Here is a 21,265-nt window from a genome sequence, read left to right as displayed (position 1 = left end):
TGAAGTGAAGACTGTGACCATTTTGGTGGCAGATTTTCATTAAATTATAACAGATTTTTGAAGAAGAAGATATAGTCAGTTTTGTGAAAAGAAATAGTATCCATCATCAGTTGGTACAGCAACATTGTAAAGGTGGAAAATCAGATTTATATGAAGTGGGTTGGTGCTCACGGATTCTAAAGTGGGAGTTGGTGCTCACAAATTCAGAAGTGGGAGTTGGTGCTTCCGGTGGGTTGGTGCTCACAAACAGTGTTAGGGGTTGGTGCCTACAAACATTGTAAAAGAAGAAATATATAAAGCATTGATTTGACCGTGGTTTTCACCCGTAAGGGTTTCCACGTATATATCTTGCTTTCTATTTGTGTTCATATTAGTTAGATCACATATGAATGTTGATATGAAATGAATATGTTAATGAGATAAGTTATATACTTATGATTGAAGTTGAAAAAGGTTTAATTGGTAAAAGATAGTTATACTGATTCACCCCCCCCACCACCCCCTAAGTATAACCGTGTGCTCTTCATTACTAACCAATTCATTCAAACCTTTTTCTAGTTTTGACTACAGTATTATAGACATGATTCATTTGAACCTAATATCTACCTTTTAAAAATCGCCTTGTTAAAGTTTTCATATTCTGCAGCCAATCAGTTAGATTGTTGATCCAAGGCAGAGAGTATCTATTATTTACAGCAATAATATTAGAGGCCTGGTAATTTATACACATTTTCCCCATGCTATCTTTCTTGTGTACCAACACTCTAGGTGATATGCGAAGTGATGAATTAGAACTGATTACACCTTATCTAAGAGTTCTTTCAATTGTTTCTTGACTTGTCACATTGCAACATATAGTTTGGTGTTTGGTAATAGAGAATTAGGCATGAAATAGAACTCATGTTCCACTTCTTGTGTTGGAGGAAAAAATATGGCTCTTAGAATGTCTTTTTGAACTGACCTAACAAATTGTTTGTTTGCACACATTTCCTACCTCATCTTGCATTGGAAGTCTCTACTTCAAAATGCATTGGAAAACACACTCAATTTATTTATAGGTGTAGTCAGCGTACAATGTATTAATTGTTCGTATCAAGTGTTTTTTGGTTTCAGGTAGTTATAAGCATCAGTTGGTTGACAGTTGTGTTCCTCTTGGCAATGGTCGGGTCCTTTAAATATATGGTGTGTCGCCAAGAAAAGCAGTATGATCTAGTTGGATCAATTCCGATCCTTGGCTGATCATCTTTTATGGTCTTCTTCTATAATAATTCTATGTGCGAATAAATATATATTTTACTCCTGTATTTGGTATGCACTGTGATCTCTATTATTAATTCATGTATTTATTTTATCAGGTAGAGCAGTAAACATTTGGCATCCTCGTCTAAAAATAAATCAAGTCAAATTTGAGTTGTTCATGCACCTAGATCCTGATAAAGGCAAGACGAGGCCACAAGGTGGTCAAGGCCATGAGATTACAAGAAACATTTGAGGAAAATACATTTAGATGATTCCCAAATCGGAGCCCTTCTCAAGAACATGATCAAGTTGAGAAGTCAAGACAACCTTCTCTAGACAATGGACGTTGGGAGACAAAGTCATGTTCCTTCACAAAATTGTACGAGAGTTGCTTTTGAGGCATTGAAAGGCTGTCAATCAAAGGAGAAGTCGAGCCATAAGAAGCTTTTCAATCAAAGAAGTCGAGCCAACGACATATAAAAAAAAATTTGAAGGTGAAACAAGTGTGTGAAAGGCTGAAGCCAAGTGAAGAGCTGAGGACTCCTACATGACCGAGTGTGCAAGAGAAGCATTGGAATGTCCAAATCAAAACTCCCAAGCCAAGCAAATTCGAGGCGCTAGGTTTGCATAAGAATAAAAACATGGCAAGCCCTAGTGGAGAAAAGCAAAAGTTGCTCAAGTTTATAGGCAATGGATTGGAGAACCCCATCAGGCATTGTAAGACTTGTGAAACAATTTGGACATTAAATGGGCAAGATGATAAATCAATTTGGCTACGATCTTTTCCAGCCACCTTGGGAGGTGTAGCAATTGACTAGTATTTAGAAATTGACCAAGCCTTCATAAATAATAGGAAAGATTAAAAAAGCCCTTAAAAGAAGAGTTTAAATTGCTTCGTGATGATAATGAAATAGTAGCAGAAATTTCAATAAAAAACAAGGTAAGCACAAAAATGTATTGGCTAATAAAATTGATTGACAGTCTAAAAAAGCGATGGTTCAATGAACGTTTACTTCCATCATTAAGAAAAAAATGTAGTACCACCCTCGTCCTACTCTGAAGCTTACAATCGGGCAATGGACACCGAAAGTGAAGATAAAATGTCCTCCCGCATTAAAAAAAATAGAGGAAGATGGAACAGGGGAAGATGGAAGCTCAGATGACAATACTGACGATGAATGGGGATGATACAAGCACTGTAGAGGGACATGCTTTGAATGATGGAATTGAAGGTTGAGAAAGAAACCAACAAAGAAACTAATGAAGTATGGTCTATTGAGTGCAAAGTTGCAAACACACAAAAGTTAATTGTCCAAGAAAGATGTTTTGTGAGATTTGCTAGGTTATGGGTCATTCAATAAAGAAGTGCACATACAATTTGAAGACTAGAAGTACACAAGTACTTTTCACATAGGGAGAGTCCACTCCATTGAAGCCGCAAAATGTATCTCTAGACAGTTATCAAAATCAAAGAGGGTGAAATTAAATAGTGATTCCAAAGGATGTCTTGTCATATAGTGTCGACAAGGTAGCGAATGGGGACAATTTGCGAGAGATTGCTAGAACAAGTAGGACAAAGTACAATAGTTGTGCAATGATGTCGATTGGGTGAACACGAAGACACCGATTGCCTAAAGAAAAACAATATCAATATACTGTGTGTGGAGGAACAAGGTGAGGCAGCTTTGGCAATCACCATAGCACAAACAAAGAAAGTCGTATACCTAGACCCTCGTATGGAGAAGGAATGACTCCAAGAAGCTCGAGAAGAAGTAGAACAAGTGATGGTGAATGAATGAAAAACTTCTAGTGAAACTGCAAGTACCTCGTTGTGATCAGAGTTAGAGAAGATAGTATGATAGGTGCTCCAAACAACCATACCGATCAAGGTGACATACCTTCTTCAAATCATGCCACAATTGAGAGCGGCAATCACTGACATGATTGGTGACGATCAAAACCAGAGATAGGAAAGTTCAAATGTGAACATGCTAGGAGAACTGCCACTCGAGGGAGAACAAGCAATTGATCTGATATTGCTAACAATGAGCGTAGGGAAGAAACTAACAGTCGTACGAGTGTAAATCATGGGGAAGAATCTGATGAACACCATTGTTGATGGAGGATCAGGAGTCAATGTACTACTAGAGGATACGTGGAAATGCCTCGGGGGGCCAACCCTTTGGCCACCGACATTCCAATTAGTAGGTGCCAACCAACATGGAAGCAAGCCATTGGGATACCTGATGGCATGGAAAGCAAAGATCGAGACCCAATAGTTCCTCTTGAATTTTGTGGTCATGCTGTTGTAATAGAAAGCATACAATGCATTACTCGGGAGAGTAAGTAGTCAAAGCCAATCACAACTTGAAAAAGAATACAATCTCCATTGCAAACAATGGTCGGAACCAAGTTGTTAGTGAGGAAGCAACTTCCTTAGATTTGTTAGATTCAAACTTCGAAGAAGAATTGACGGAGAATCAAGGTCCATGGAACCAAACAACGAAGGAATTTTGGAGTTCCAATCATGCTCAGAGGTTGCAACAAATTTTCTCCATGGTCTATTGCATTGGAAAATGGAGGACTTGAGGTATTTCTGTCAATGTGTAATTTTCTCGAACCTACACAAAATTATAGACAATAGATATGATAGTACAAAGAGCAAAATTTTTATTGTGGAGCATACAAATACTTGTCAAGGGTAATCAACTTCACCAAAAATTTATAGAAAAAGAAAAGGAAAATTAGAAAATGATTATGAAGTTATGAGGAAAAAGACAAATAATATTAAAATATCAAATGTTAGGGAAAATCATAAGAAAGCCAATTATAAAGTATGGCCATTTTATTATCAAGTGGTATGGTGGCATAAAATAAAGTGTCACTTGGTCAAAGGGATAAATTATACTAAGCTGCTAGTCATTCCTCATACCATATGGCCTCACACTTCTAATGTACGATTGCCTTCACCTTCTTTCATTGTACAACAACCTTAGTATAACATCAAGTGCCAACCTAGTCATTCCCTATGACGACAATCCAGTACCCTTGTGTGACGATATCCTTGCATCGTTAGGTTGAAATAGACATTCCTAATTGTACAACCTCATCTGCAGATCATAACATGCAATAGTCGGTGGTTCCTTCCAACATCGTATGGCGGTTAGTGGTTCCTTCCAACAACGTACGACAAAATCCTTGATCACATGCCAATCATTCTTTCCCGTTGTACGACAATCTTCACTTGGTAGGTATGACGATTTTCATCTTGTAGCATACGATGAGGTTGTTCATAGTCTGGCATCATAACACACACTAAGCTTCATCTCTCAACATTAGGCATCACATTGTACAACTCAAAGTACGGCAACAAATTGCGATTCGTCATGCACAACATTAGTGTTTCTTCATAATTTGACCCTCCCATATAGTTTCTATTGTATGGCAGTTTGACACCATCACCAACTACTCCATCACCTGACAACATTCACAAATCACATGACATTTTGGCATTGTACAACCCTTCAAAAGACATATTTCTTGCATCATATGGCTTGGTGGCATCATATGTTGGCTAAATTCTCCAAAATCTCCTTTTTTTTTTCGCTTTTTTAGCATTGCTTTGTGCCTCTTAAAAAACCACGATAAATGAAGTGCTCCGTGAAAATTTGTGTTGTTTCGAAGGCCTTAATTTGGGCTTGGTAGTGGGGGCGTCGTCCCTCAGCCCTGCTGGGGGCTCTACCCCTTGAGCCCATTAGGGGCATTGCCCCTAGAGTCCCATTGCACTCATTTGAATTGCCAAGTACACTACAAGTCCAAGTTTGCAAGATACACTTCCAAGTTCATGTACAAGTTTTTGCCTACAATATTGTCATCATTCTTCCCAAATATAACTTGATGTTTACTTGTTGTTTGGAAGATGACATTTTCTTTTTTGGGGGGATGGTGCAGTCAGTATACAATGTCTATTAATACGTTGGTTACCCAACTATGTATTAGTTGTTCATGTTAAATGTTTGACGGCTTAAGTTAGTTATAAGCATCGGATAATTAGAGGTGTCGGTTGGTTGATGGTTGTGTTCCTCTTTGCAACCGTTGAGTCCTATAAATATATGGCGTGTCAAGGAAAGTAGTATGATCTAGTCAGATTAAGTCCGATCCCTCTCTAATAATGTCTGGTCTTCTTTTGTAATAATTTCATATGCGAATAAAGATATATTTTTCTCCTGTATCTGGTATGCATTGTGATCTCTGTTATTATTTCATGTATTTATTTTATCAAATAGAGCAGTAAACAATACACATTGATCTTGCAAGGAGTTGTTGCCAAAATTAACCCGACAATGTCAAATGATACTTTGTCATGGTCACATCCTTATAATCCTTTATTAAGGTAATTGGATTTTGTATTTCCTAGTCGCTTTCATCTCCTTATCTTTTTTCAGCCAATCTTGTGGGTTTAACTTTGGTTGATTTTGGTTCTTAAACCTAATGCTTTTGCTCAATGATTAAATCATCAAATTTGCTATAGAGAATTAATCAAAGAAGCAATTTCCTTGTATACGTTTAATTTGAATCTTTGTAAGGACGAGTCTCTCATTCCTCCACCAATTTGTTGCTAGACTTTTCTGCATTGTGGTGCATGTCAGTTACCCATTTGATTTTGAATTGCTTTCCAATTCCTTTCAATATTAAATAATCAAATTTGTTATAGAGAATTAATCAAAGAAGCAATTTCCTTGTATACATTTAATTTGAATCTTGGTAAGGATGAGTCTCTTTCATTCCTCTCCCAAGTTTTGTTGCTAGACTTTTCTGCATTGTGGTGCATGTCAGTTACCTATTTGTTTTTGAATTGCTTTCCAATTCCTTTCAATCTCTGTTTTCTAATTCATATTTTGAGTATGAAGTTCTTTATGTTACCTTTGGTCTCTATATGTATAATGTAATATGTATATCTAAATAATCAGTATTTGAAGTTTTAAAGTAAATTGCAAACTTAAGCACATAAATTTTGAAAAAATGAATGCAAAAGAACAGAGACACCAAAATTTTTCATGTGGAAAACCCTTTCGGGTTAAAAAACCACAGAGACACCAAAATTTTTCATGTGGAAAACCCTTTCGGGTTAAAAAACCACGGTTCAACTAATTTTCTCAAAACAAAATGGGCACCAACCCAGTTTACAAAGGTAAGCACCAACTCACTGTAAATCAAACTATACAGAACACCGACTCTGATTAGCAAAGGCACCAATCTCAAGGTCAAAACTATTCAGAATGCTTTCAGGAGTTCAAATTACACAGCCACTTACTCTTCACCTTCAGACTACAATAATTTTAAATCTGAGCTCATTACAACAAAAGAAACTTCCAGATTTTCAATACTGTATAGCTCACTCCCACACTCCTTCAACACACATATCAGATAAAATAATTTCTTCGATTCAGAGGGATTCCAACTCAGCATACACAGAATAATACGTTGCTCCTGTCAGCCAGCATATCATCCTCTAACTCCCATTCAAATATCTCCAAAACCAAATTTCTCAGGAAAGCAGAGATATAGACAAAATGAATACCGTACAGCAACCCCCAAATCGTCTTCCTATATCTGGTAGATTCAAATCATGGTCTTGAGAAGAGGACACACAGCAGCACAAATCACTTGCATATATCTTAAAAGCACCACCTCCAGGATAAACACGATACCACCTTCCACCTGTAATAGTAGAACCAAAACAAAACAATACCAAAAACGCTGCTTAATTTGAACGACTTTCACACCCAGAAAATATTAACCCGTTGAAAACTTCCGATTTGCATACCACTTCGTTGCATGCTCAGTGCTTCATCTAATTCCATTTCCAACTCCACTTCACGGCTAATAAATTTTATCCATAATTCTAAGCAGACCATGTTCAGAAACAAAACAGAGCAAAAAAAATTAATGTGATATTAAATCATATCGCTACTGATACCACTTTCGTTGCATGCTCAGCGCTTCATCTAATTCCATTTCCAACTCCACTTCATGGCTAATAAATTTTATCCATAATTCTAAGCAGACCATGTTCAGAAACAAAAATAGAGCAAAAAAAATTAATGTGATATGAAATCATATTGCTACTGACCAAGAGCCACGATTTTCAAAAATCACCCCACGTCTTCAAGAAAATGATTTTTTTCATGTTGCACAGCCTTGCCTTCAAATCTATACACCTCAAACTTAAAAAGAAAATAATACAAATTCATTTCTCCTAGCCTGTACATCTGACTACCACATAGTGGAGGTATTAAGACCCCACTATCTACGTCCAGCCACTACAAAATTCGCCCAGTGAAGACCAGAAGACATGATTTCAGGAAAGCGAATTAATAAAAAGAAACGGCAGCCTTCACAAAATATAACTACGACTTCAGCCTTTAGTTCATGGTCAACAAGGAAAACGGCAATGCCAAATATGCTTCTGCAAAAGAAATAAATGCCCACGAACTCTTATCCAGTGCACACCAAGAAATAGAGATTCCATGACTTAAAAAAAACAGCTTAGAAACACCATATCATTCGTAAAAAATACCCAAGCATGAAACAAAGACTTAGAAAAATAATTTGGGTCCCACAAAGCACATAAGAACTAATGACATGCAGCTGATATGGCATAAAGTCTGACTGTGCTGCTGACAAGAACAAATAAACACATATACACCTCCAGCAAGTAGGCACACAAGCAGCTCAAGCTGCTCCAGCTGGTCAAGCTCCTCAAGCAGATCAAGCTGGTTAAGCTGCTCAGCTGCTCAAGCTGGTCAAGCAGCTCAAACATCCAAGAAGGCAAGCAGCTCAAATAAATTTCAAAATTAACTTTGACATCAATGAGGAAAATTCCAACAAGTATGACCGTCCTAGGAAATGTGCAATCTGCAAGCAGCACAAAAAACACCTTAAAGGAGTCGCCCCTGTTATGAGACTCACAATAACAGCACCTCAGATGATTTTCAAACCCCATCACAACGTTTCTAGCAACAATGAGTGTTAGAACAAGCTCTTGGTGGATGGTATGGCCAGCGAAAACCCCATTTGGAAATGCATCAAAAAATCTCTGAAAGGAAATGCTAAACACATCCCAAAAATCTGCACTTACAACACATAAAAAATCTTCATACTAAAACCCCAAATCTAAATCGCAGTCTGCGCAATGGTGATTCTAAGTAGAACCACAATCCGAAATCAGAAACCCCTTGCAGGTTTTCATCCTTAAAAGATCATGGAAGAATTCGTAAGGCTGGGGTCAGGGGTTGCTCATTCCTCCTACCAGGACGCAAGCCATGCATTAGAGATAACCACTGAGCATTGAAGAATAGGAGCTTTGAACACTAATTTTCATATTGGCGCATCAGGGATTTGAATTCAACTTTACCACCTTCCAAATGATGACAAACAGAGTAAGCTATAGGACGAATCACCGATGACTAACTGCCTAAGCAAAATTTGCAAAGAGAACAAACTGCATTGGGGTCGGGAGTCGACAAGTCATCATACCACTTACCAAAAAGGACACTTCACAAACATTAACCTCAAAGTTCAATTGGTGATGATAATCATTTTGGGGTTCGGGGTTTGGGGGTCAAACCTTCACCCTATTGCAAACCAATCTTGAAATTTGCAAGTGTTAAACACCAAGTTTGAACGCCGAAGAGGATGAGATACATTTCAGAGGTTGGGGGTCGGCCCTACCTCTTGAGAGCACTGAACTCTTGAGAGATGAGGCCCAATTCATTCTTTCAGTTTGATATCTATGACCATAATCTCAACAATCTCATTCTTGCTTAATGAAATCAATCTCTGACATCAATGAAACCATATCCAATAGACAAAGACAACATCAACCTTTGACATCAATGACAACATTTCCAAAAAATAACCCTCAACATTCTTAAAAACCATGCTTGATTTTATCACATCCTTTATCTCTAGCACAGAGTGAATTTTGGATAGAGCTCAAATGTAATGTCCCCTACTAGGGGATACCAATTGTAATGTCCCCTAATAGGGTCTGCCCGTTTCCCAATAATTAAACATACATCATTATACTTATTATGCCTTAAATCAGATTATTAAAACTAGAGAACAATTAGTATTCATAATACAATTGATAATTACTATATTTAAGCCCCAATCCTTCTTTCCTAATCATTAACCCTAACGGAGGATGGGGAATAACTATGTTAGGGCACTAGAAAACAATTCTCCATAAAAAGGCTGAAGGGTTTCACAAACGCCCGTCCATACCACCTTTTGGGGGTCACCTAACTTGTGAGATATTAATAACGCCTTTCCCTAACAAATCCAACCAATCCTCATGAGGGGCAATAAAGAATGAGGATAAGGTCATTAATATACTAATCTCTCATGTATTATGAATGTATATGTAAATACATGAAATTAAGCATAACTGTCATATAAATCCGATTTCCCTATTATTAACAAGTATAAATCTTATTGACATTATTTCTATTATATGTATATATATAAGGATAAATGAAATAGCTTATATTATAGGCCATATATTTGCCCCTTATTCCTAATAGAATTCAAATATAACATTACTGTAAATGAGCACGTAGTTCATAAGATACAGCATACCAATTGGCTGTTACAATAATGATTGCCAGTAATTTAATCTCCTCTCCCAGAGTTCTCCTTTTTACATCATTCATTTATGCTGGAAGGCTATGCCCCTTCCTTTGGACACAGCCTTCCCAAGAGTAGCACCCCTTTATTATATACTTTTCCCCTTGACAAATTTGTGTTTGCTAACTAATGACTTGGCTGCCTTTATTACTTATAAATTTTCTGTTGCTAATTAATGATGTGGCTGCCTTAATTACAAATAGAAGGTGCTGATCACAGCCTTATGAATATTGAAATAGCAGAATTATGAGATCGCTGCCAGTAAACATGGTCACCGTCTGTGTTGTGTATCATCCTTGGGTCGATCATCTTCTTTTGCTGTTTGGTCCAGTTCGAGTCTCAGAAAGTTGCGAGCTCATCAAACAAGTCAGTTTTCTTTTATTAAGGGTGGTGTGAATGTTGGGGTCATGATGGGGGCATGACATCAAAACAGACAACATTTCACATAACCTAGATAAAGAAGATAATTAATAGGCATGCTCATATTGTATCTGTCTTTTGTTGCGCAAAGATATATAGGATACTGTTTTGATGATTTTAGGCACACAAACTAATATAGACCAAAATAGGCAGAAGCTTTGTCTAGAAAGTTTTAACAAGGTTGTATTCCAATGTTAACTCTATAAGTTTCACCCAGGGTTTGACAAACTGCTTAAAAGTAGAATGTGATATTATGTTCTAAAGTAAATTTGACTTTAAAGCAGAACTTTTGTAAGCATTTTCAACTTTTAATTTAGGAGGGCAATATGTGGAAATAGCACCAGTAATTGCTTCATTCAAAACTTGAATGTTGTAATGTCCCCTACTAGGGTTTGGTCTATTTAACCTATAATTAATCTATTTCAATGCACTTATGAGTTAAACAACTTGATTAAGAGCCAAGTCTATTCTATCTTTCTTTAGTCTATCAAGTACTTGCTAATTTACCATACTAGATAATTAATCTTATCCTGATTCATTTATATATCATTTGCATATTTATTAAATACTAGATACATGAATTATTATATTCTGATTTATTTATATATCGTTTGCATATTTATTAAATACTAGATACATGAATTATTATGTATTACTGCACAGCAGTTTCTAAAAGATATTATATTAATATCTATTATTATATTAATATTTATATTTATAACCCTTATATTATTCCTTATTCTAATTTGAATATATATATATATATATATATATATGAATTAAACAATATTACCAATAATTTATGTGTTAGCTAATAACCTATTATATAAATTATTAATTCTACCACTGCCTAAAAGCACTAACTATATTAGGGGTTGTAAGAGCAGACAGGTCTGACATGTGTCAGATCTGGTCTGCCACAGTATACAAATTTAAGAATGGCTGCCATACATATTGCAGTCTATATTAGTATTACTATTAAGTTTTGCATTAAAACATTATCGGGTTTCATATATAAAGCATGCATATTAAGCACAGCACCAAGAACAAGGATGTTTACTACCTATCAATGAATATGGATCTGCATATGATCATAATCTCTTATTCTTCAATCTCCTCCTCTATCCCCTTCCCCCATTTGAGTGTGTTTGAACTTGCTCTTATACGGCTCAAACCAATAGATGACATCCTTTTAAAGTTGATGAGACATCTCTTGTCATAATTAGACTTCTTCATAACCATTGGTTTACTTCCAAATGATACCAATTATACTTCATATTATGATTGCTGCGTAATTGTATGAAAAGCAACCGTTGCCACCTTTACTTAGATCGGTTTTAGACATATTGGTAATTTATTATAATCGTTGTATTTAATTATCACATATGTCGACTCTGCCTTGGTCAATATTCTTTGACCGCACCTTACTAACTCTCATGCTAGCAGTAGTGGTTATATTAATTTCATTTACAAATCGCACCTTGAAATGATTGATGCTTGTTACCAGATTTGCTATCTTGAACCCCATTGCTATTATGTGTTGCTAGTTGATAATCTTGGTACTATCGATGATCGCCTTTCTTAGCAGCGACTCGATAAGTGATCGATATTGTCATCTCATTCATAGTGTCTCGATCATTAACCTTGCCACGTAGATCATTATTTTTTAGAAAGATGGCCTCTCAAACTATCATGCCTTATATCGGGAAGACACTCAAATCATAATGAGCTATATACAAATCACACCATTCCATTCTTTATTCTTCATCGGGCTTTCTTAATAATAATTTTGAATTTTCCCAATGGTTTTGCAATGAGGGCTATCTACTCTTATATTTGGTCAAGATCCCCTATGATAACACCAATTATCGGGTACGTTATGAAGACACTCTCATTGTTCATCCGAATCATTGGGAGGTGAAAGGTGTCGTATTGTGTTTGAAATACTTATTCTTTTGTGTGTTCCGTCAACTTACAACAAGGAAGTATTGAGTTGGCTACAAATGTTATTTGTTGTGCCATCCAACAATATTAGCGATACTTGTTATTAATAATAAATATTAATATTATTAATAATAAATATTAATATGTATTAAAATAATAATATTTAATAAATAAATAAATAAATTTCAAATAATCATTCATTGTTAATTATTATATTGATAATAATAATTGTTGCTTCATTTAGGATATATAACGATCAAGGAGGGGACATGACAAATGTCTTCAGCCTCTTCAGTAGTGATCTCATTCTTTGTATATTCTACATGTGGAACCTTGAATATCCTTCAGTAAATACTTCATTTGCCATCTCTACTCCTTCATTTGTGGCTCCGACTCTCTGCAATTCGGTTATTTCAGACTATAGACATGTGATGGGTTTGATAAGGATTGGCTTAGGAGGATTAAGGGATTGAAAAATAATAATTTACAGATAACAGAAATAGGAATTATTAGATATAATCAACCAGATCTCAAATAGACTCCCCACAGAACACAATGTTATGAGCAATTCTCTGTCATGTCAACAGAGGTCAAATTTTCTTAGTATGGCTTTGATACCAATCAATATCTAGAGGTTGTGCAACTAGGCTGAAGTGGACAAACAATGATGGAGGCTAATGGTTGAATCGTTATGGCTTCTGATTTTAACAATAAAATAGATTATAAGGATTTCTTACATATGCCAAGCAAACTTTTTATTCTCTAGATTGCTTGAAGCGCAAGAGAAGAACATACTAGTCTTTGTGGACTAAATCCTTCATAAATGTGAAGCAATTTTGCACGTGTTTTTATTCTCTCTCTCTCTCTCTCTCTCTCTCTCTCTCTTAATGAATGGTTTCAAATAAATTTCTTCTAATTTTTAGTCATTGATCACTAAGGTCATGTTTGAGAGATTGGCTTCTCTTCATTACCTATTCATCTACCAGATTTTAATGTAGTTAGATGTGAAGCAATGATGTTTTTCCAACCAAACGAAGATGAGTTTTCCCTTCTAAAGGTATCTTTATTGCATGGATAACTGCAATCTTGTTTTGTGTACCTAGTCCTAGTACAGTCACAAGATGGAATGTTTTGAAGAATTATGTTCTTAACACCATTCTTTAACTAAAGTTTAGGCTTCGAATAAGGATCATCAAATTCAGCAATATTTTCATAGCTCATCCCAAGCTTATTTTATAAATAGATTGGCCCAAAGAAACGGGACTCGGACTCGGCTCGGACTCGGCAAGGCCAACTCGGACTCGGACTCGGGACTCGGTGTCAGACTCGGCTCCAGACTCGGCTGGACTCGGGATAGTGAAAAACTCAAGAAATTTAGAGATTTTTAAATATTTAAAACTTGTTTCAGACACCCTTTATTGAATACACCTTAAAGACACAATAACATCATCAAACTCGGCTCATTTGATTACATACACAAGTATACATCAATCACATAAGCATAAACGCAAATTGTAGCTGAAGAAAATAACAAACATAGATATATAAATATTGTCAAATGTATACAATATTACAAAAATCATGGAATAAAAAATCCATGTCATCATATGATCATCATCAAATGTTTCATACAAATATCAAAGGTAAATACAACTACAAGTCTATGGCTCAGAGGAGCCTGCACTCTCCGGCCCCAGCCCCCTGCGAAGGCGTCTAAGGTAGGTCCTGGATGATTCGACTGCCATAGCCGCTCCCCGTGACACCATGCCATGCTCACCAACATCAGGAACATCCGTGTCACTATCTGCCTCTGAATCTCCTGTCTGTGCTCGTGCTCTCCGCTCCTCCTCTGCCATGGCTACAGTCTCAACCTCTATATCTACCTGGTCGATCCAATCAATGTCAGACTCAGAGGTTAAATTTTCTCTACTTCTATCGACGCAGTTTCCCCCATATTTTTCGACGGGGGTTTGGGGGCAGCGCCCCCAAGGTGGGGTCAAGGGGCAGCGCCCCTTGCGCACTCCCTGTCACGATATAGGGCGAGGTCGAGGGGCAGCGCCCAGCGAGGCCAAAAATGCTTATTACAAGTCTGAATTAGGGTTTCTTTGAGAGTCTTCCTTAGGGCCTGGTTTTGCTCTTGTTGCTAATTGGGTCTTGCTTGGTGAGTGAGTATCATTCTTGAAGGTCCAAGCTAGGTCAAGTCGGTGAGTGATAAAGTCTGGAATGTCATCCTGATCTTCAAATGCCTTGAAATTTGGCTAAGTCTGGAGTGTCCTGATCCTGAAATTTGACTAAGTCTGGAAAACTGAAGAATCCTCCAAAAACTAGATTTTGCAATATAACTCCTGGAGGCCCGAAACCACTCTCAAACATCCTGACAGTATATATGGAATATAACTTAAAGTATTCTTATACTTAAATGTTATATTCCATAAAATAATCCTGACGGAGAGACCAAAATGTCAAATTTCGCCCTTCCAAAAAAACTTTTTAAAATGTTTTTTTTTTGGTCATTTTATTAACCCAGCTAGTAGCCGAGTCTGGGGCTCAGGACTCGCCGAGTCTGGCGATTTTGAGCCAAAATCGCCAACTCGGCGAGTTTGGCGAGTTTACTCTCCAGACTCGGCCGAGTCCGAGTCCGAGCCCTTGGGACTCGTTTGGCCTGACTCGGACTCGGACTCGCCGAGTTTGGGCGATTTCGGGCGAGTCTCGTTTCTCATTGGCCATATTCTTCCAATCCAGAATCTTATCTTTACTACCGACCTTAGAAGTTTCTTTCTATTATGCTATACCATACTGTTAACTTTAACCTAGTTGGCAACTATGCATATGATTTTTACTGGGGCCTATTTGAAAGCTTGTCTTTTAATACTGTGTTGTAAGACATTGTATATCATTTTATTTATATGAGAAAATAATTTTCCTATGAGGAATTTGTTCATTCATTGTTAATGTTATAGATTATATTTTAATTAAATGGTCCTTTATAACATACTTATGCTAGCGATTTGTCAAGATAACATTGTGGAATGCCAGGAATCATAATGTTTTCATAGTTATACTAATTCATGTTATGACAATGTGCAAACCCTTTTTTGTACCTATTTTACAAGCATCTAGCTTTAATTCTAGTACTGAACTTTTGATTTGACTTCATTGAAGTGCTTGATTTTAAAATGTTCCATTTAACTAACAACTCTTTATGTATTATTTCTTAGCTTTTACTACATCCTTGGGTGAGAGGTGATTCTGCTAAGCAAGAACCTATGGATATAGAGATTGTTTCTCGTTTACAAAGTTTCAATGCTCGTCGCAAATTTCGTGCTGCAGCAATAGCAAGTGTTTGGGGCAGTAAAATATTCCTAAGAACAAAGAAATTAAAGTCTTTATTAGGATCTCATGATCTTACTCAAGAGGAGCTTGTTAAATTGCAAAATCTATTTAAGAAAATGTGAGTTTTTCCTCCTATAAATATATTAAACTTCACATTGATGACTAAAGGATGAATTTATAAGGGTAAAAATAGAAAGGTAAAAATAGAAATACATTTGTATGTGCATCATTTGATTGCTGTTATGTCTTCAATCAGACAATTCTAGGAAATGGATGATTATTCAAACATATGCAAAAACTGAAACAATAATCTATTGACCAATTTAGAAGTTGAACTCTAGCTGATTAGCAATAATGCAATATTGTAAACCCTTGGAAATCAAAATACTTCTAAACGTATGGAAACCCTCATAATGCTGGTACATCCACCAATGCAATATAAATAGTGGATCCAAATCATTTGTCAAATACATTAAATATGACTATTGACTTATGATTGATATCAAATGGAAAGTGATACTATCTTTCATCAATGTTTATATGAAATCCTTAAATACTAAAACTAACCAAATATGAAAAGTAGGATTGGATATTGAGTTGCTGGATAAATTATGACAGCAGCAGTAAACATGGAAACGCCAACATAGAAACCCTAGATCTGATTTTTATTTATGACAGCCAATGCAATCAATAAGAATGTATGCAACAATAACAAACCCTCATAAATTACCCATATTAGGTCTGCAAATGATCTGAAAATGTCTTTCATTCAGCCAATAAAATATATATATCTGATTTGCTTGCAAATGTTAATTGATCCAAGCCTCCACAAGCTGAGATCTTCAATAAATTATTATAGCGACACTAGCAAGCTGGAAATGACTTCAAATCCCTGTAGCGATACCAGTGACATAGTAGCAAGCTGCAAATGACTTCAATCTATAATCTCAAGTGCAATCCTTGAATAGAATCACTTCAAATGGAGATAAGGGTTTTCAACAAGGGTTTTTGTCTTTGAATACTTTCAATCTCCAAAATGGAAGAAATAATGAAATGACAAAATTAGATGATTTGCCGTGTGTTTAGACCTCTCTTTTATAGTTTCCTTTTTCAGGCCATCCATTTTTTAATTTTTATTGTAATTTACTTTTCGCTTCAAATATTTAAAAATAATTTCAATTACATATAATAGTCCCTTTTTGAATTACATTTAGAATAAAGTGTAAAAATCACTTTTCAAACATTACATAAGACCTAATATATTTAAGTGGCCAAAAGTGATTGGACCCTCTTAAAAATATTAGGAATTATTAAGTTTTGGAAAGCGGACTTGACAATCTGCCATTCATAGAATTGGTTTCCCTTAAGTAATTGCAAACCCAAATGGTCAAGTATTATCGTTCTAATGTGATGAGCTATGCTATAATGTCTATAAAGCCAACAATCTGTACCTATTAAATGAAGTAACTCTTGCCAAAAAACTCTGAATCTGGATACTCAAGTCATTTTGCCAACAGTATGAATCTACCTATCAAGTGAGACAGCTCCTGACAAAAACCACTATGGCATCTACTATCTCCATCAACCATATTTTTATGCAATCTATGTAAGCTAGTCAGCTCTTTGAAAAATAATATGGCCAATTGAGAATGAACAAAGAAGTGTGCATGATTCCCAACAACAGAAATGCAAATCTTTGAGAGACCTGTGATGAGATGCATGATTATATTTTCAGACCTTCGACTTGGATTAAGCAAGGAAAGTAACTAATTCATAATATGCTCCTCTTTTATGCGATGACAAATGTGTCTTTTTCCCAATGCTCGGGGACATCTTCAAACGCTCACAAGGCCAAAGGCTGTTTTATGAACTTACCACTACATTTTTGCTCCACCACTTTGTTATCGCATGAGCATGATAGTAGCTCCATTGAGTACCAGCAACTCTTATCAATGTGTTATAGGTTGAAACCCTTATAAATTTGTGCAAATTAGCTTGTCTGCAAGCTGAAATGATGTTGCAATAGTCATGATTCTTTCAAAATTTCATACTAACAATAGTATGGAGGCTGAACTAATTGTTTTCAGCAGCTCCAATGGCTGAAACCCTACACAAACAGCAAGATACAAAGAAAAATTCCAAAAATCTATAAAACAGTGGCTGTATATAATTGAAAACAGCAGCCCAAAATCACTGATCCTGAAAATCAGCAATATAAAAATGTTATAGCAGCTGCCATATTGAAAATCCCTTGCAAAAATAAACAATATAGACGCTGGAGACAACCATATAGTGAATGGAAATACTTCATTAGCAGCAAAAAACTGAAAATCACTCAATCGAATGACCAAAAACACCTATATGGCTTCAAATGATGTAATATGGTAGCTGGGAATGATGATAACAACCACCCTGAAGTTTGAAATTATAATGATGACAATTCTTGATATGTTTTCTTTGCAACATAATTGCAATATGTTGTCACTACTCTTTCCCATTAAGCCTTTTTTGTGATCTTCTAGAAACATATCTGATTTTGAAACCATCCCACCAAGCTCATGCTGCACTATTTTGATATTATTATGAACACTCCCTTGATACGTTTATATAGTGCTGATTACTTTCAATATGAAAGATGTCTCCAACATGTCTTTGCTCTATCTCTTGAGAAAACCTTCTAGTTGGTGGCCATCCTTTGGATGAAGCTGGTTCCTGCCACTTGGCCATGACAAATCTTGGAGCTCCATCTTTGATGCCTTGAAATAATTCCTCTTTTTCCTTGGATTTCAAGTCCATCGTGAACTCTCCGAAAGAGTTTAACACCATTACATGCCGAATTCTATGGTGATTTCTCCTAGATTCATAACATAGGAGTCATTACCTTGTGTAACGTGATGATAAGTTGTTGTGCCTTCATAATGCAAGATATGGTGAATCCATCTTGTAATATTCATTCTTTTGTGAATTCTCCTTCATACATCCAAGGGTGGCAAATTTGTTTGTAGCTTAATTCCAAAAGCACCACACCATGTTTAGCCAAAAAATTGCAAATATCAAAATGACATATTTTTCTTACCACCTTCCAACAACAAGCATCTCACTATCCGAGTGGCTATCTCCATGACTTAGTTGTCAAGTGTAGAACTTGACTTTAAGAAATGACCTATGAACCATGAGCATTGATCCTTCACAGCTTTGTTAGAATTCACAAGATACCTTATATGATTCTTCATGAGCTTTTTTTCTATCCAAATGCATGGGATGAAGAATTCACTAGAAATAGTCATATTGATTTTATCAAAACCTTTATCCTTTTTGTACCTCAAAAGATCACTTGGATACCATATGCAAAAACAATTATAAACTTGAAACAACGAATCTATATGCTCTATGTTGCAAGTGGTATCCTTCACCCTATCCCTCTTTTTAGAATGCTTTCCATGATGAAAAAAACCTTGTAACGACATGGTATAAGCTATAAATTTGACATATGACCATCCTTTTCATACCTTGTTCTGTAATCAAAGTTCTTAGCTTCCTTTGCTGAATTAGAAATTGTTAAGATATCCTCATCACCTCCAATTTTGTGACTCGAAACTCATGGGTTAGAGTCAATCAAAATATTTTTCTCAAAAAGCATGCTCATCCACATCACTATGAAAATCAATCACATACTGCAATGACTCATTTGGAAGGTTAAAGGTGTTAAGTTCTTTCAAAATTCCGTGATCAAAATAGAAGAGATGGAGATATGATCTGAAAGTTGTATTTTATCTGCTATAGCGTGTTTTAAAGATGCACCACACTTATTAATTTCGGTGTGTACATCCTCCTCAATGTAAGCCTGCTATATAAGTGGATGAGGGGTTACACAGTGAAGAGATATGTCTTCCCACGTGGGAAGACACATCTCTTCCCTACGTACCTCTCACCACAGTATATAAACTAGTCACCGTTTACTTACCTGATCGGAAGGAGTGCGACTTGTTTGAGAATCGCTTTACCACCCGATACCATGAACGGTGTAACCGTAGGTCAAACGCGATAAGTTAACTTTGGTTTTATTTATCATTAGTTAACGTTATCATATTAGTATATGTAATCATATATATATATATATATATATGCACGAAATAGTAAGACTGACGTTACAAAATTTAACACTCCCTCTTAACTAGGGAGGACACATTTCATGTTAGAGAAAACATCACAATTCATCCATTCATTGTGAAGAGAGGAGATATCACACCATAGTGATATTCAGAGATATGGTTCAACAATGAATATCAAGTCTCATGATACTCACCATAACTCATAGTTATCAAGTAAGGTATGTGCACTGGCATCAAGTCACATGATGCCTACCATACTGATAATGATTTCATGGCATGTCCACGAATATTATGTTCATAATATTCACCATGAAGGTCTCTATCATAATTATGGTTTATTTAATGATATCAGCCAACAAATATCTACCATAATGTCTCAGAGATATATATACTATCATGACATGTCCACAGATATCAAGTCACATGATATCAATCAAGATAGTTAAATTGATAATTGTAAAATTGTCACCTTACAATATCAATTTGAAACAAGTGTTCATTATTGAAAAGTCGTCACCCTTCAATAATGTTCACAGAAGACCCATGCAGTCATGGAGTTACACACATGACAAATAAAAGAGTTTACACACTAAACATCTTTAAATATATTAGTATATTAGAATAAATGAGACTCTATCTCAAAATTAAATAACATTTTCAACCATACCAAGTTTATCTCTAAAGTGTTCAATCTTAATCCTGGAGAGAGGTTTGGTAAGAATGTCTGCAATCTGATTACCTATACCAATATAATTCTGTCGGATCACATTCCTTTCCACCATATCTCGAACATAGTGATAAGGAATCTCAATGTGTTTAGACCTGTCATGAAATACTGGATTCATTGGAAGCTTGATGCAACTCTGATTGTCATAGTAGATGACAGTAGGATTTAAGGGCTGACCAAACAGTCCTACAAGCAGTTTCCGGAGCCATACTGCTTCTCTTGCTCCCATGGAGGCTGCAATGTATTCAGCTTTTGTAGAACTTTGAGCAACTGAAGACTGTTTTCTACATATCCATGAGATCATTCCTGATCCTAAACTGAAGCAACATCCTGATGTGCTTTTCCTGTCAACTACGCTTCCAGCCCAATCAGAATCAGTGAATCCATTTAGGTCAAGGTCTACATGTTTATACTTTAGACCAAAACCAATAGTTCCTCGAAGATATCTCAGAATATGTTTTGCAACAACAAGATGTATTTCCCTAGGTTCACACATGAACTGACTTAGTGCATTAACAACATAACATATATCAGGTCTTGTATTTACCAAATACATCAGAGATCCAATAATTTGTCTATAGAGGGTAGGATCTGCAAACTCTGATTCTGCAGCTGCTTCCTTTAGTTTGTGCAGATTTGCCTCCATAGGTGTGGTCATGGATCTACAATCCATCATTCCAAATCTCTTGAGTATATCAATGGTGTATTTTCCTTGATTAAGGATTATACCATTTGCTTGCTGCCAAACTTCCAATCCAAGGAAGTAGTGAAGAATTCCTAAATCTTTCATATCAAACTC

The 21,265-nt window shown here is 36.0% G+C and overlaps 1 protein-coding gene across 7 annotated transcripts in view; it reads left to right on the top strand.

Annotated features, from left to right (window-relative positions):
- Nucleotides 1-21,265, top strand: part of LOC131039218 (calcium and calcium/calmodulin-dependent serine/threonine-protein kinase) — a 184,266-nt gene that overhangs the window by 32,287 nt on the left and 130,714 nt on the right. For all 7 annotated transcript variants that reach the window (XM_057971918.2, XM_057971919.2, XM_057971921.2 and 4 more), the window contains exon 5: nucleotides 15,513-15,745. In XM_057971918.2, the coding sequence (XP_057827901.1) occupies nucleotides 15,513-15,745 (233 nt within the window). The remainder of the gene's footprint in view (nucleotides 1-15,512; nucleotides 15,746-21,265) is intronic.

This window comes from Cryptomeria japonica, chromosome 10 (assembly GCF_030272615.1).
Source record: "Cryptomeria japonica chromosome 10, Sugi_1.0, whole genome shotgun sequence".
Lineage (NCBI taxonomy): Eukaryota > Viridiplantae > Streptophyta > Pinopsida > Cupressales > Cupressaceae > Cryptomeria > Cryptomeria japonica.
Note: the sequence above shows the minus strand (reverse complement) of the source record. Positions and strands in the feature narration are given on the sequence as shown.